The sequence below is a fragment of the Pelmatolapia mariae genome, linkage group LG12 (assembly GCF_036321145.2).
Source record: "Pelmatolapia mariae isolate MD_Pm_ZW linkage group LG12, Pm_UMD_F_2, whole genome shotgun sequence".
In the NCBI taxonomy this organism is placed as follows: domain Eukaryota; kingdom Metazoa; phylum Chordata; class Actinopteri; order Cichliformes; family Cichlidae; genus Pelmatolapia; species Pelmatolapia mariae.
In genome coordinates, this window is record NC_086237.1 from 16071537 (window position 1) to 16087182 (window position 15646).

The 15646-nt window shown below is 40.7% G+C and overlaps 1 protein-coding gene across 8 annotated transcripts in view; it reads right to left on the reverse strand.

The window, feature by feature from the left end:
• Positions 1-13633, reverse strand: part of pbx3b (pre-B-cell leukemia homeobox 3b) — a 56329-nt gene extending 42696 nt beyond the window's left edge. For 5 of the 8 annotated variants that reach the window (XM_063489873.1, XM_063489872.1, XM_063489868.1 and 2 more), the window contains exons 1-2: positions 12174-13633; positions 11501-11574 (exon numbers count right to left, since the gene is read on the reverse strand). In XM_063489873.1, the coding sequence (XP_063345943.1) occupies positions 11501-11574; positions 12174-12421 (322 nt within the window). In that variant the 5' untranslated portion in view covers positions 12422-13633. Of the gene's footprint in view, positions 1-11500; positions 11581-12173 lie in introns of all 8 variants that reach the window. The other 3 variants (XM_063489867.1, XM_063489869.1, XM_063489865.1) reach the window with 1 other exon arrangement.
• Between the last annotated feature and the right edge of the window lie 2013 nt (positions 13634-15646).

The window sequence follows — 15646 nt, forward strand, 5'->3', positions numbered from 1 at the left end:
CGCCTTTCAACACAAAACTCTGCGCTCCAATCAAAATGAACCACCAGGGACCCCCGCTGCACGCCCCCCCACCCGCCCCCCCTGAGCTACGCCTGCTCCGAATGCTGTGATAGCAGCCTCTCTGCCATTGATCGCGGAGTTTAGCACGGAGCATGTACGCCACTGTTAGCAGAAAACAAAGACCTCTCTCCCTTTAATAGCAGCGCGCACGGCTAATGCGCCGTCCTCCGCTTCCCCATGCCCCGAAGAATGAATGAAAGAAAGCAGATAACAATTAAAAGGGTTAACAAGGGTCCACGTCTAGTCACAAGTCATCTTTTTCACACAAATCTTTTTACCTCATAAACAGATTGATATCTTTTGGGAGCGCACATTCACTTGCCACCAGAGATAAAAACATGCATTCATGTCTTACTTCTAATTGTGTTCCACGTCGCAAATCTAATTGTAGACACTGAATTCAAAAAGGAAACACAGCTTTATTGATCCACCTAACACAGACCAGGAGGATCTCATGAATTAGGAATGAGATAAATCACCATTAACCCCAGAGAACCCAGCTTGTGGTCGACCACTGACACACTGCGCTGATCTTTTTTTTTTTTTTTTTAAATATTTGGGATAATTCTTCCTCGCAACGTATAAATATAACTCTTCAGTGAATACAGCATGTGTCTGTTTATTAAATCAGGGGCTGATTTAATTGTGACAGAGAATAAATTCTTCTATTTTCTGCCTCTATAAAATTGCCATCATTTTTAATTAATTCTTAATTAAAATATATTACACCACAGCTTCTACCCATCTCTCTTGATATTCTAACATAATCAATTCAGAACCATTTACGTATCATTAATTAAAAGCTTTCCTCTCTCATCCTTAAAATCATAATGAGGGCCGATTCCTCATTAGTAACCTATAAGGGAGAAAATAACAATACAGTAGAGAATGGATGGCACATTGCACAGTGAGTCCTTTGTCTCGGAGATTCGAAAAAAGCACATTTTTAATGCTTCTCAATTGGATTTAAGAATTACTGAGTCAATTTTGTAGACTCAATGAGAATAAGTGAAGCAACGCAGACTCTCTTAGTATTAATTTGTGCCTCCATGCTGCGTGCAGCGGTGAAACAAAGTCAATCAGGATCATCAGTCAGGTTGATTTTTGCACTAAATTCTATTTAAGCTGCAAAGAACTAAAAAGCAGAATTACTCAAGAGCGTTAAACATTATAAAAGCCTAATGTAAATATTTAAGAACGTTTATGTGTGTGTGTGTGTGTGTGTGTGTGTGTGTGTGTGTGTGTGTGTGTGTGTGTGTGTGTGTGTGTGTGTGTGTGTGTGTGTGAAAATCTCAAGATTGCAGGCTCCTTGTGCATTTGATTGCATCTGTGAATGCTGATGCTGGACCGGTAAATTAAATTTTCTAACACTAGCACTTTTTATATTGAACCTTCAGACAAAAAAAAAAATACGACCATTTTCTCAGAGTAATAAACAATTCTCCATGAATGTAAAAGCCATTTTAATACTTGTTGAAAAGCCATCAGCCTTCATAATTCCACTTAACCATAAATTCTTCTTTGGGGGTGGGCGTCTAAATAAACAGCGGCCAAAGATCATTTATTATCCAGACTTTAAAAGAAGCCAACGCGTTGAGACTATCTTTCCATCTTGAGCTCTCTCTTAAAGAAGAGTAATAATATCAAGTAATGATAGGTATTGTTATGCCGAGGATCAGGCGTATCCTGATTTTTATCGCTCGTCTCTCACAGGTGCTCCGGCGTTACTTGTCAGGACTGCATGTCTGGGTCTTCCACATGTCAGATAAAAATCGCTGCACTTGGTGTTTCGGCAGCCTGACAGCAATTTATTTGAATGTTTTGTCACACTGGTGTTGGTGCATTTTGTGTGGGCTGCTCACTGGAATGGCAACAGCTCGTAGCTTCCTGACACTCTCCAGCACTCACACACACACACACACATTGTGCAGCATAAAATCACAGATGTATATGTCTACTCTGGGTAATTAAACCCTCTGTATGTTAAAAAAATATATACAAATAGCTGCTGATGAACTTCATATCTAACAACCCATGAAGTAAATGACACTACATGATGAGCACTATCCTTTTCAAAACTGTACTTTTTTTGCTCGCTGTGACCACACACACACACTCAGACACACGCACGTACACACGCACGCACAAAACCCACTATGAAACCCAAATAAAATGTCAAACCAGCTGAGGTCAACTACAGCCAGGGAGATATAGAGTCTATATTTACATGCAAACCCACTGCTATTTGCTCCTCCTATTAATTAAATAGCATCTAGGTAAGTAACCCACTTGATTCAGAGGATGTTAAACACAAACCTCACTGCAATCTTGTGATCCTCCGAGCTGACATGGAATATTGAGTAAGTTAATGAAATCCTCTCAAAGACAGGAACTCTATTTTTACACCACGATAATTAAAGTACGGTACAGTTATAATTTACAGCTCTCGCTTAATTGCATAGGAAAAGTAAAATGGGAAGCCTACAGTATGAGATTAAATGTGTGTCTCCGTGTTTCTGTGTGCGTGTGTGCCTCTTCACTCAAGAAGAGCAAATATAAAAAGAGCTTCCTGTGCAGCTACACAACGGGACTGTATCTTTCAGCATCGTGGAACGTATCAAAGATTAGGTAATGAAATATACACTCTTCTATTTTTCTGCTACCAGGCCCTTTGACAAATCGAGTACAATCCAAAATCTCCATAAATCACTATTAAAGACAAGTATATCATCACCGGCGCATATATCTTCCCCAGCCTGACCTGTAGACTAATGAGAAAAGGCCCAGACTATCTTGTCTGATTAATTAATTCAAAATGTCGGCTGTTATTCAAATGTGAGGCTGGTGTTATTTGAATAACACTTGACAGCGACGCCTGAAGAAATAATTTCTGGTTTGTGAGGCTGCAGCGGCATTACTGATGATGGCTCGTGGAAATGTTAGAAGCCGCCGAGTGTTTTCCCCCCTCTTTGCTAGTCCTCTCGCTTTCCCTCCCTCACCTTCTCAGTTATGATAGCTCCAAGAAGTATTTCATTACTTCAGCCGCCCCTTCCTCACAATTATGGCTCTTGCCATTTTTTTTTTTTCCAACTGTCCCTCTCTCCGTGTTTGTATTCCCTCCCACAGCCAGCCCAGATCTACAGGGCAGTGCTTTGGCTCTGCAAGAGACATGCTGGCAAAGAGGAAGGTCATGGTTTTTACAACTGCAGCTCCCCAATGCTGACAGCCCGTGCTGCCAAAGTGACACGCTCTGTTTGGCTTTCCCACGTTCATGGAGCTCCACAGCACTTCGTCTTTATCACGGAGCACGCCACACACACACACACACACACACACGCACATTTAATCAGGCTCAGAGCTGCATTTCCTGCCAGTGTGCAACAAAACGATCACATGTACGGACATAATCACGAAATATCGCGACGGACACAAGCGGTTATTATCCTACTTGGTGGTGCACTTTTCCTTTTTATGTCTTTCTTTTTTTATTGCAAAACCCAGTGGATTGGGAGGGGGGGTAGGGAAAATAGGCACTGGAGAAAGAAAACCGTGAATGTACGTGCTAGGGCCTAGGGGCAGCGCACTCCCCTCTATCGCTTCCCTCATCAAGCATGGATTCTAATCAGGGCTGGGGAGATATAAGACGCTCAGTCATTAAATAAATTAACTCTGCCACTCCATGCTCTCCTTCAGCACCCGTGCGAGGCCCGCCGTGCTCTGCATACTTACAGAGGCTCACCTTCACGCCATAACCTAGCATGCCTGCCAACACACACACACACACACTCACACACACACACACGCACAGATGCACGTTAGGAACTAAACTTGAATATTTAGAGAAGGAAAGGAACCACACCTTCTGTCCCTCAACAACTGATGTTCCCTTTCCCACTGAAAGCTTTTACATTATTGGATTTAATTAAAAAAAATAAAAAATAAAAAAAGTCCTGTGGACATTTTAGGTATGTCCCACAGTTTAGCATTACAAAATAAAAAGAAGGGAAAAAAAATCCAAGTGTACACATAAGAGATAAAAAAATCTCTGAGATCCAAGGTTGATTCAGAGGGCTGGTGAGACAGCACAGACACAAGGTTTTTTTTGAGGATCTGTGCAGTGTGCTGCCATTCATCAACAGGAAGCAAGTGCAGTGACGAACAGTAAAAGAGCTCAGTGTCGGCTCGGATCACTGACACAAACAATCAAAGCTGACACAGTCTTCGTATAGCACCTGCCACTCCGCCAACACAAATAGATCAATATGAGGGGGAACTCATTCGCTGTTTAAAACTTATATGCGCGCACCCACATTATCTCCCAAAGCGGCGTGATGTAAAAAGCGCACGCTTAATACATATCAATCACTTTGACAGAGGAAATGCTTATTTGAGGAGCCAACGTGAAGCAAATACACGGTGTCAGCAGAATGTCCGTTGTCAAAACTTGCCATTTGAATTTTCAGCCGCATTGTGCTGAGACAAATGTCCTTAGAAATCCCTTACATTGCAATTTAGATCATTTTAATGCACGCTTTAATTCTCCATTACTTAGAGAGGAAGTACCTGGGAGGGTGGAAACGCATTAGAGAAAGTAAGAAATGAACAGAAGGGTCTGGGGAATCTCTCGAGCAGACACAATTAAATATTCATGCGTCTCCTCCTAGGACACAACAGATACAGATCATTATCATGGCAACAGCACACCACCATTTTGTTCACACCTTTGGCTTGGAATCAATGGGCGTGCGTAAAATTCTATACGAAAAGAAGCCATCGTCAGGTCAACTCTTATTAACTCTTATTAAAATTACATTTGCTAATTTTTTTTTAAAGATTACAAATAATATTAGATATCAGATTCTTAACTAGAGTCAAAATTATGACCAGTGGGTGAGCAGCTTTGCAAAAGGATCCATGTATTTGTGAGGATTTTGCAACGGGACAATATAGTAGGTCACAGTGTTACTGAATGGTTCCAAAATTCATTACCAGTGCTCGGTATTTTCCTGCCTCTTGCTTGAGGATAAAGTAAGAAAAAAAAAAGAATAGCAGTGTGTAATGTACTTCCTCCACTTTCTAAAGAGAGGAGAAACCAGCCTTTTTTTTCCCTCCTTCTTTTTGGTTTTCAATCCCCCATCAAAGAGGAGCAAAAGGAGGGACAGCATTTCCCTGCTCGCCGTCATTAATCATAGCTTTCTGGGAGCAAGTGCATATTAATTTCTGTCATCCCAAACATCATTTGGTATTGTTATGCCACGGCTTAGTCCTCATTCACCAGCAGACGTCGGCCGTTCCTCCTGGTTTGAGGGAAGACAGGGCCTGTGTGGCTGTGTTTCAGAGCAAGAGGCCTTTATCCCTGGGGCTCTGACACCAATTAAGCCATTTCACCGAGAGACGAAAACAGGTCCCACCGTTTCTGTGTAACATGAGCCAGCACCTAGCTGCTGGCCCCTCGCCATCTCTCCATTACTTCAGACGCAAAAATGAACTTCAAGGACTAAAGAAAATAAAAAGACAGTTAGCCCGGCAAATGGTTGCACTTAACTGACTGCTGACAAAATTACAAAGAAAGCTACTTAAGTCTTTGTCCACTGATCACCAGGAGTGCCAGCCCAGTTTCTCCATCATTAGCTCCAGTGACACATTTAGTTAAAATGATTTTAAACAGATATTTGAATTCATGGGCGATATCAAAACAGTGTGATATTTATGCCAAAACTGATAAGAAAAATGCTGGGTGTGCACTTCCTTTAACACCCCCTCCACTCCTCCATCGTTGCCTTTTAGCAGGCAGCAGAGTGGAGCTTGTCTTAGGGCAAGAGCAGAATAATGCAAGGTTTGTTATGAATTAAATATTAGAAATCTTAACACAGCAGCCAATAAGAATTATTTGCCTTATTAAAGCAGCAGAAGACGCTGATTAAAATTTCATTGCATTGCAGTCTTTTTCCCATTTCTGCCTTCAATATATCATTCTAATGTATGAAACGTGGAACAATGGCATCTGGAACAATGGGGAGAGGGGCTACATTTTCAAGCTCGCAAATGTAGCAGAGACAGCAAAGAGCCCCTTTTTTCCTTCCCCCGTTTTTGGAAAACAATCGCGTGTAAAGAGAAGAAAGGTGACGATTGTGTATCACGTCGCTATTGTCACACAACAAGCCGCAGACCGCCACGGTGTCGAGATATTACAAATGTGTGCATTTAGTGACTGGTGGCTTTAACTCCTTCATCATTTTAGCAAGAGAACCGCATCACCTGTAACACCTTCACACACACACACATACACACCCTCCAAAAAAAGTCCATCTATTAAAAAAGATTAAACACACACAAAAAAAAGGTAAATTAGGAGGAAATTCAAGAGCGCTGTCCATGTTCTTGCACTCACAGATGATGGGTCACTTAGTTGTCCACATGTAATGTGTACAAGAGTAAATGAACATCATGGTGTCTATTATCCCATGAGGAAAACTCTTCCCTGAAACACTAGGGCTAATGAAATAGGGACCTATAAATAGCAGAGTCATTACTGAGAGAGGACTTGCTTTGCGCCAGTCTTTCACTGTAACGCTTTTTACACTAATAACCAGCTCTATGCCATTACATACACTTGGCCATCGGGTGACACAGTAATGAACATCATGACACAAGAGACTTGGAGAGTAATTTTAAAATAAAGTCTCTTTGTGTCTTTATTTACTTACTTGTAAATAAACTCCAGCTATAGCTTGAAATCATATAGAATCACTATGAGTCTAAGGGAAGAAAAACATATAATGAAATGTGTTTTCATAATCAGAAACGCATTAAAAGTGGGTTTTAGATTTTGCAACAATTTTTTTTTCGTCAATACATTTTAGCCTATAAATAAATAAATACAGATGGATATTTTATTTTGTTTTTCCCTGCTACATTTAACTTTAACATTTAAAAAAAATGCAAAAATAAAAAGTGGAATAAATAAGTTATAAGATTGTTTACAGTCCAGCTGTAGTGACATAAAAAAATAAAAATTAAAAACAACAGCAGGACGAGTATTTCTTCAAACAGCCAAAAAAAAAGCGCAATATTTCTACAGGTGTCAAAATGTGACCCACCTTCTTCACGTTTGCGTCTGCCTCATGCTTTTTGCATTCAGCAACAAACAGATGCCACAAAAAGCAAGAGGGGCATGCAAAGAGTCTCCAGCAGGCACGCTCCTACTGCTGTAAACTAATTTCAATCAATCCTTCCTTTTTGCATCCAAAGCAGCCTCTGCTGGCTGCCACCGCCTGAAGATAACTATTTCACCACCTCTGTCATGCCTAATTAACAACTCAGATGTACAATTCAGAAATTTCGCAATTAACCTACTAAAATATTGTTGGAGGATGCTAATTGTTATGCCAGTTGCCATAAAGGCTCATTTGCATAACGTATGTGCAAAAAACAATTATGAGCTGTTGATCGCGCAGGAGCCCGCAGAAAACGCTTGAAGCGATTCGAGGGGGAGAGAGGGAGACGTGTGCAAGAAGATGGGTGCGTGCGTGTGCAGATAGAAGGACAGCACTAGATCATCCCACCACCCCCCCAAAAATAAATAAATAAATAAATAAAGATTTGAGGTTCTGTACGTGCAGATACCAGCCACTACAGCTGCAGAGACATCTATCGCCACAACACAAAAGCATTTACCCTTCCAAATGAAACCAATATGTATACTCTGTTTTTTTCCTCTTTGTCTGGCTCTCCTTCTTTTCATCTTTGATGATGGGGAAATGGAGGGTATTTGGGAGCTACTTAGATAATAGCCACATCTTCCTCGGTCCCCCTTGTGCTTTAGAAGGGGAAGCACTAGTGGCCCTGACACTGAGCCAGTCAAGAACCCAGCTGTGCGCAAGCCATTCGGCACAACACTATCTAGTCAGTGCAGCCGCATCACTGGGGCTCTCTGAGACAAAAAGCAGCCAAAGTCAATTGTGTCTGCTGCTGAATAGCTTTCTGTTCTCTGTCATGCATTTACTGGAGCCTTTTCAGGATGAAGAAAAACCCATGAGGTAGAACCAAAAAAAAAGAAAAGAAAAAAATTGACTAAAATAACATATATTTTTGTTCCCTAGCTCCCTAATTTTGAGAAAAAAAGTGTAATAAAAATATAATCATAATAATAATAATACAATTAGAACGAGTTTCCTCATTAACTTTGGCAGCACTAAAATTCATGCTCCCTACAGAATTCAGAAATGCTTACCCACTCAGTCCTAACTCTATTTACTTCAGGTAACACTTTTAGTCCGCCTTGCATGTGGTTAATTACAGGCTCATCCTGAACTGTATTTAGTGAGCACAGTCCTTCTCAGTCGAGCACCGAACACAGCGTGGACAGACCCAAATGCACACATGAAAGCACGTTCAGCCATATCAAAAACGTGCACACAAAAAAAAAACCACCAAACGGCGACACCGCCTCGACCTGTGAGTGCAGTACCCTCCCTAATCCACTGCCTCTGACACAGGATCGCAGCATTCATCAGCCTGAATCTCTGCCACATTCCCTCCCTCCCTCCTCTACCTCTCCAGACCCCCCATTTCTGAACCTGATGAGTCAAAGGTCACGAAAACAACAAGTCAATACGCAGCCAAAGAAGCACCACGCAGCTGAGAGAGCTGTGGAGAGGGCTAAGCCTCTCTGTAGTACTCCATGATTTAGCCTGTAATAGTTTTCTGTAATCTCTTTCTATTGATTAAACCTCACATCAAAGAGGAGTCTTGCTACAGAACCTCTCTTTTCCTGGTCAGAAATACCATATGGAGGTAATCTTTCACCTTTGTTATTCTTGCCGCTCCCGCTGCTCCTGCTGCTGTGAGCCTCTCTTCCAAGCAAGAGAGCAAGACAAGGGAGTAGCCAGCAGGATAAAACAAACCCAGCACAGAGGAATAACTGCAAAACTCATCTGAATCGCAGGCAATTTTCACTCAATGCATTCATTGTCTCCTCATGAAGCCTAAGGGGGGGAAAAGGTACAGCGTGAATGTATCCTTTGTCCTAAAACAGTTAGAGACATGAAAGATTTTGATTTGTTTGTCTTTTTTTATGTATGAACCTAAAGGGAAAAAAAAGATAACACACATGAAAGCACAAAGAACAACACTTGCCAACCAAATCTCACATTCAGCTTATCTAAATGCAAAACCAAGAAATTTTGGAGGAAAAAGCCTTCCTGCTAAAACACTCAATTTAGTGACAGGCAAATGACTTCATGCTGCCACTTAATCTCATTTCTTGCATAATGCTCTCTAATTAGCATATCAAAGTGAATTAATACTTCGAGGGCATTAGCAATGCAGAAATGTGCCCGTAGCTCTACAATAACAGTTAAAAGAGTGCCATAAACTTCTAAACACCTTGGAAAAAAACGCTTTGAAGTGTCTTGCTATTACTAGAAAATGCATTTTCTTAACCTTTCTGTTCCAAAACGCAATCATTTCAAAATGCAACTCAGTCTCGCCATCTTCGTCACAAAATAATACGAAAGCCAGACCTTAGTCTTACTAATCATCTGCACACCATGCAATAAGCCCTGATAACATGATACATGTGTGCAGTAATTACACTGATGATTCTTGGACCACTTTCAAATTTATTATTAAAAGCCATTTTCAGGCAGCGGTGGGCTCCATGGCTAAAAGACAGCGGTCCCATGTGCCATCTCAACAGACATGAAAGGGCCAAGGAAGCCTTGTGAATGATGCTGCAGGAGCCAGTGAAAGGCTTACTGTGAGCTGGAAAAGCAGACCGGTCAACAAGGCCACCAGACCAGCTGAGCTCTGTCAATGGCTAAGAGGGGGAGGCTGTGACTCTAAACCACAGGTTAACCATGCACACATACACACACACATGCACGCACGCAGGCTTGTGCTCACTCTCCTCCTCTGTCTCGTCTCTTTTTCACACTCACTTCTTACCAGGATCTCGATCAAACGTGCGCGTGCACACACCAAATGATTTTGCTTTAAATAATTTTCATGCTAACTTGAATGACTTGAGTTCACACAGCTTAAACATTCAAACAGGAGCCATTATAACTTCAAACAAACAAACAAGTAAAACTGATGTGGGAAAGTGGTTTGGGTCTGAAACTAAAAATCACTTCTAATACTTGTTTTTTTCAGTGAGCTCTACATTCTACAATCGCAGCAACACGTCCGCCTCAAAGCTGGCATCGTGTTTGATCTGCATCTACTCTTTTTTTTTTATTGCTCCGTCTCTTTCATTGCCTGAAATCAACAGGCTCACAAACATAGCAGAGCAGCTCGGCTAGACTGTGGACCCTCAGCCTGCCCCTGTGGACGCCACCTGTGTTGAGGAAGTTCATAAACTTTTATGACCTCCTTCAAGCTAATTTCCTCATAAACCGCACAAAGGTCACAAATCTGACAAAACACCAGGTTTACTCTTTTTTTTTCTAGTAGAGTCAAATTTGTTTATCATTTTAAAATACATATTACTAGAAAAATAAATAGCTAACATATAGGAGAGTAGATATTTGAAGCACCTATTCAATAAGCATGGTCTGCAAAAAAATTGTCATCAAAAAGCCAGCGTCCTTATTTAAGAAAATAGATCATAAGGTGTAAAACCAATAATCTCATGGGATACAGGTTTGGACTTGAAATAAAAAATACACAAAGTTTAAGCTATAAAAAATGAACACTTGTAATTACAACTCTCAATAATATATAAATGAAGTGTGTGTGCATGCTAAAGGTTTTCAATCCTAGTCCTAAAAAACAGAAATAACAGTTTATGCTCATATAAATATATAAAAAGAGGATTTTTTTTTATTATTATTTCACAATCCTTTTCTCTAACTAAGCTTCCAGGAGATGTGTTGTTTGCATTTTTCAAGATTAGCCATCCACCTTTGCAGGAAGGCTTTCATGCAACTGCAGTCGAATTATTAATTCTGCGAGCCCATCGTATGATTTGACTAATAAAAAAATCTCTTATAAGTTGATGGCAAAACGTTGTCAGGTTTTACAGCATGGATTCTGTGTGATCTAGGATATGTAGAGCATATGCTACGGGACTTCCCCAGCCTCTTCACTGGCAGGGTGGTGAGTGTGAAATCTGGAGCGCACTTTATGTTCAAATCCAAGCAAACCAGTGCTTTAAAGCACACTTGCAGAAGAAAAAAAAGAGCATCTTCAGTGGAAGAAGACTCTGCCTATTGTTCCGTGACAACAGGAGTTTCTGCGTGGTACGGTGACACATTTTTAAAAAGTGACTGATTCATTCGGTCAGAGGTCACCTATAACCTGGATGCAGGCTGTCATCAGCTCACTGAGAGGTAAAAAAAATATGCCTGTGTGCTTTTATTGATTCTCCAATTGCATGTATCACTGTAACGGTGGAGTTTATAGTTTGATATTACAGTATTTTAGACAAAGATCTTACCTGTCTTTTCTTTGATTTCACAGAGAACGCTGAAGAGTGCTGGTTTCATTCTGTGACAGTTCAGTCCGTGTTTCCTGTTTCAGTATAAGAGAAAATAAAATACTGAAATAAGTTCACTGATAGTTCACATGTCTGACACAAACAGTTAATAGGGTTGGACACGCTTTTAAGTTTAGTTGCCACTTTAATAATGCCTTTCAATGTTCCAAGCCTCTTCTTCAGAAAGTTAGCATTTTCTTCTAAAATGTATACTGTGTCATAGTATTTATTTATTTTTTTAAAAAGCATTTCCCAAATAACAACAAGCCCTAATGTAAATATTAGTCTCAGTGGCAATTCCCTGCATAACATGAGCCCACTGGCATTAATTATGTTTCAACACCACGTAGACTTTTGTAGATGAATGAACATTTATAAAACACGTGCTCACTAGGACAGTTTAACTAAAATGCTGTGCTTCCCTCAGTGGCAACTTTCGCTGTGTTAAAGCTTTGCGAGGCAATAAATACACCTCAGAGTGAGATTATCATTAAAGCCACTCCAGCCTATTGTTGTGCATTGGGGAGTTAAGTTAAACGGGCCACATCTCAATAATGATGCGTTCGGCGTTTTTTTTTTTTTCTTTTCTTTTTTTTGGTGTGGCGAAGTTAATAAAACATATAAATCAACCAACTTTGCTTGCGCCTCGTCCAGACTTTGATCAGTTATGGTCATTATTTGATGCAGAATGTCACCAATGTCTTGTTTTCTTCCGTCTCCGTCTGTCCCATCGTGTCCATGTGGAGGCGGCAGTGCCATGCCTCCTTGTACCGAGTGGCCAGCCAGACTGACACCGCCGATCGACTGCATGATCCGGGCTTGATCGTCCATAGTAGCCGCTAAAGAGTCTGTGCACTGAGCCACACAAATTGAAAAACTCATATACGAAATCGGCTACAACATGTGCCGCAGACTGGAAGGATGTACGGTTGTGTGATTCTTCGGGGTTAGGCAGCACACACGCGTCTTTTGTTAAAAAATATGCAGCAGTTTTTATTAATATTATTTTTTAGCGTAAATCTTGTGTCCAAGTTGTCGTCGCTTTACGCGCGGTCCAAAGTGCCAAAACGCTGATTTCGGCTGTGTTTGTAGAAAATCGCATGAATATTTTTTTCTCTTCTTCTTTAAAACTTGTTTGTCAAAATTGACGGTCCATCACATCCCGCACGGATCCTCATAGCAATCAGTCTTTTCTCTGGGTTTTGACGGGCGGTAGAGACAGAAACGGTCCTTGGTGGTCTCTCATTTATTAGCGCTCTTCGTGGGATTCCGGCGCATTTCCTTTCGAAAATGTCCAAATCCTCCTCGTGAAGCACCGGCAACAAAATTTAAAAAAAAAAAAAAAGATATCCGCTGTGAAAACGTGTAAACAAATTAAAAAAAAACAATCTTAGGCTCGCAGGTGTCAGCTATAAATGTGCAGAAATTATCCCCGCGACAACTGACAGTATTTAAAAAAAAATACACAATCTGCAGCAAGGTTTCCAAATGTGACTACAAAAAATATGAAATGTACAAAAAGTTGGGAGATTTCTGCTTAGAAAAAAAAGCAACGGCGAGAAGAAATTAATTAGGAGACAACGCTGTATAAAGGCGATGCGCAAAAAAATATCTTGCCCTTCTGAAATTTATGAGCTCCAGCCTCTGCCTGTGTGTGTTTTATGTTGTTTGATGGCAGCAGTAGTGAGCGATTGACAGTGTGCCAATGCCACTCACTCAGTGCAGACGTGTCAGAGCAGGGAAGAGGGCAGGAAAAAAAATAATCACAAAAAAAAAAAATACAAAATACGAAATGAAAATGCACGCTCCGCCCTGCAGAGGAGGGGTCTATATTCTTGTCACTTCTCGCCTGAACACCGAAAAACAAAATGTTAAGCGCTAGTACTTAGGATGGTGATTATAATGATGAAAGCACGGCTGAGTCCCCTCTCTTTCTTGCAACAGCGGCAGCAGGGTATCCTCGTTTCCTCACGCGTGCACGTGCAGCTATGTGCATATTCTCTTGCAATAACAAAGATTTAGCTCTGCAGCAATACAAGCAAACACATAATGAGAGTTTTTATACAGTTTGATGTAGAACTGCACAGTCCCTTGTAAGCCTCGGTTCAAGCCAGGCAAGCAGTAGACATGTTTATATTATTGGAAAGTAAAGCTCCTCGACCAATCCCGGGCGAGAATGACGAAGACTGACGAGCTCCGCGTCCTATGCTGGCAGATGCATGATGCCGAAAGCCCACCCACTTCATCCCTCCATCTTCACCACAGCTCTTGCAAAAGGATGGGAACTTCTGATTGGTCGTTGCTACGAGTGACATCCACTGCACAAGCAGGCGGCGCTGCTCTGTGCTCCTTCGCAGTTGCTATGGCAGCAGACAAGTTGTTGAGCCGGAGGAATGGCAGCGAATATACAGTGCACCTCTACTATAAGCATCGAGATCAGAAAAAAAAAGAAAATAGGGGGTTTCCCTTCAGTTAAAATGAATTCAGCGATAACGTGTAGGAATAAAGGATGTGGACAGAGTTTTATACGAAGAAACCACAAAAGAGGGCTTGTGTTGTGCAAAGACGTTAATGGTGAACTTTTGATAGATAGGCTTTGCTTGGTTCTGATTACCCTGCAATGAAGTGACAAAGTCACATAAACAATATTTAAGCACGGCCGTGTTGCTAAATATATGGTCTTGTTTGCTCAAGTGAGTTGTTAAGTTCTCCACCAGCCACTTTTCTTCCACCCTGACATCACTGAATAAATGACGTCTAAGTAGTTTAAAGCGGCCCATCCAGTGTTTCACCGGACCTCTGAAAAAGCAGAAAAGCTGCCCAAAATGCTATTTATTACTTCTGAAATAAATCGCTATATCCAGTTGGTAACTGTGTGCAAAGGTGAATGTGCAGCCATCAATAATAGAAGTAGGAGTTTCGGCAGACAGCATGGTGGTTCAGCGGTTAGCACGTCTGCCTCACAGCCAGACTCCTTGGTTCAAACTTGGGCAGAGCCCCTCTGTGAGCACACTCTTCCTTTACGGTATGCATGATTTCTCATAATAAAATAACAATAATAATAATAAAAACTAGTAGTTGGTGACCAACCAGCCTGCTGATTTGTACCGTGGACGCAAAGTACTTTACAGTATACCAGGATGTAGCTTTTTATAAGCACCTTTTAGCACAGTGAGTGAACATGTGCATTTAAAATATCTATTTATTTAGTTATTTTTGCACAGTTAATTTAATCAAAATACAAACAGGATGTTCTATATAGTCAACATCTGCCTGTAATTTTGACTATGTTGCATGTGTACATATTTATCAGATTTGGAATTAGCTTAATTCATGAAACCTGAAATGTAGAGAAAAATACTGTAACATTTTTGCCAAAAAAAAATCATATTTCATTTGTTTTTGTCATATATGTGTATGGTTTTGTTTATTTGAAAGGTTTATGTTGACCTTCCCTGCGTCTACAGATGTAAACTAGCAGTTTCTCTATAATGTGACATCTTTGCATTTTAAACATGTCATGTATATTTGACAAATATACATGTTTGGTATATTGATGTTCATTAAACTGTGTTGACCCTTTTAAATAAAGAAGGAAAAAAAAGAGCTCATTCATTATATGGAAAATGTAAGTCTGAATTTGATGAACACCAGAAGTTACTCTGACATGGAAAGTTGGCATTATGTTCAACTTGTGAGTCTGTCAGTGTGTCATCATGAAAAACTGTTTTCCTGGAGACAACTACTGTAGCGGAAAATACCACAAAAGCACTTCTGAGTGTTTTGGCAGGTGTTTGTATGTCTGCCTGTGGACAGATTTTGTCAACACGGCAGTGTCGCAATCGTACAGTATAAAGCTTCAAAGATGTACAGATGTGATGCTGAGCTCAAAATGAAGGCAGGAATCAAAGATGTGTGTTGTTTGACCAATAGAGGGACTGCCGGGGGCTATGGCAGCTTCACAAAATACCACCTTCTTCTTAAGCTTGAATATGTTTGTAGCTCCCTGATTAAGTGTCTTTTATATGAAAGTCTGATATCTACTAGTAACAGCTGATGTTGTTTTAACCATGCTCTATCTGTCTTTGTGTGTACGTCTACGTGTGT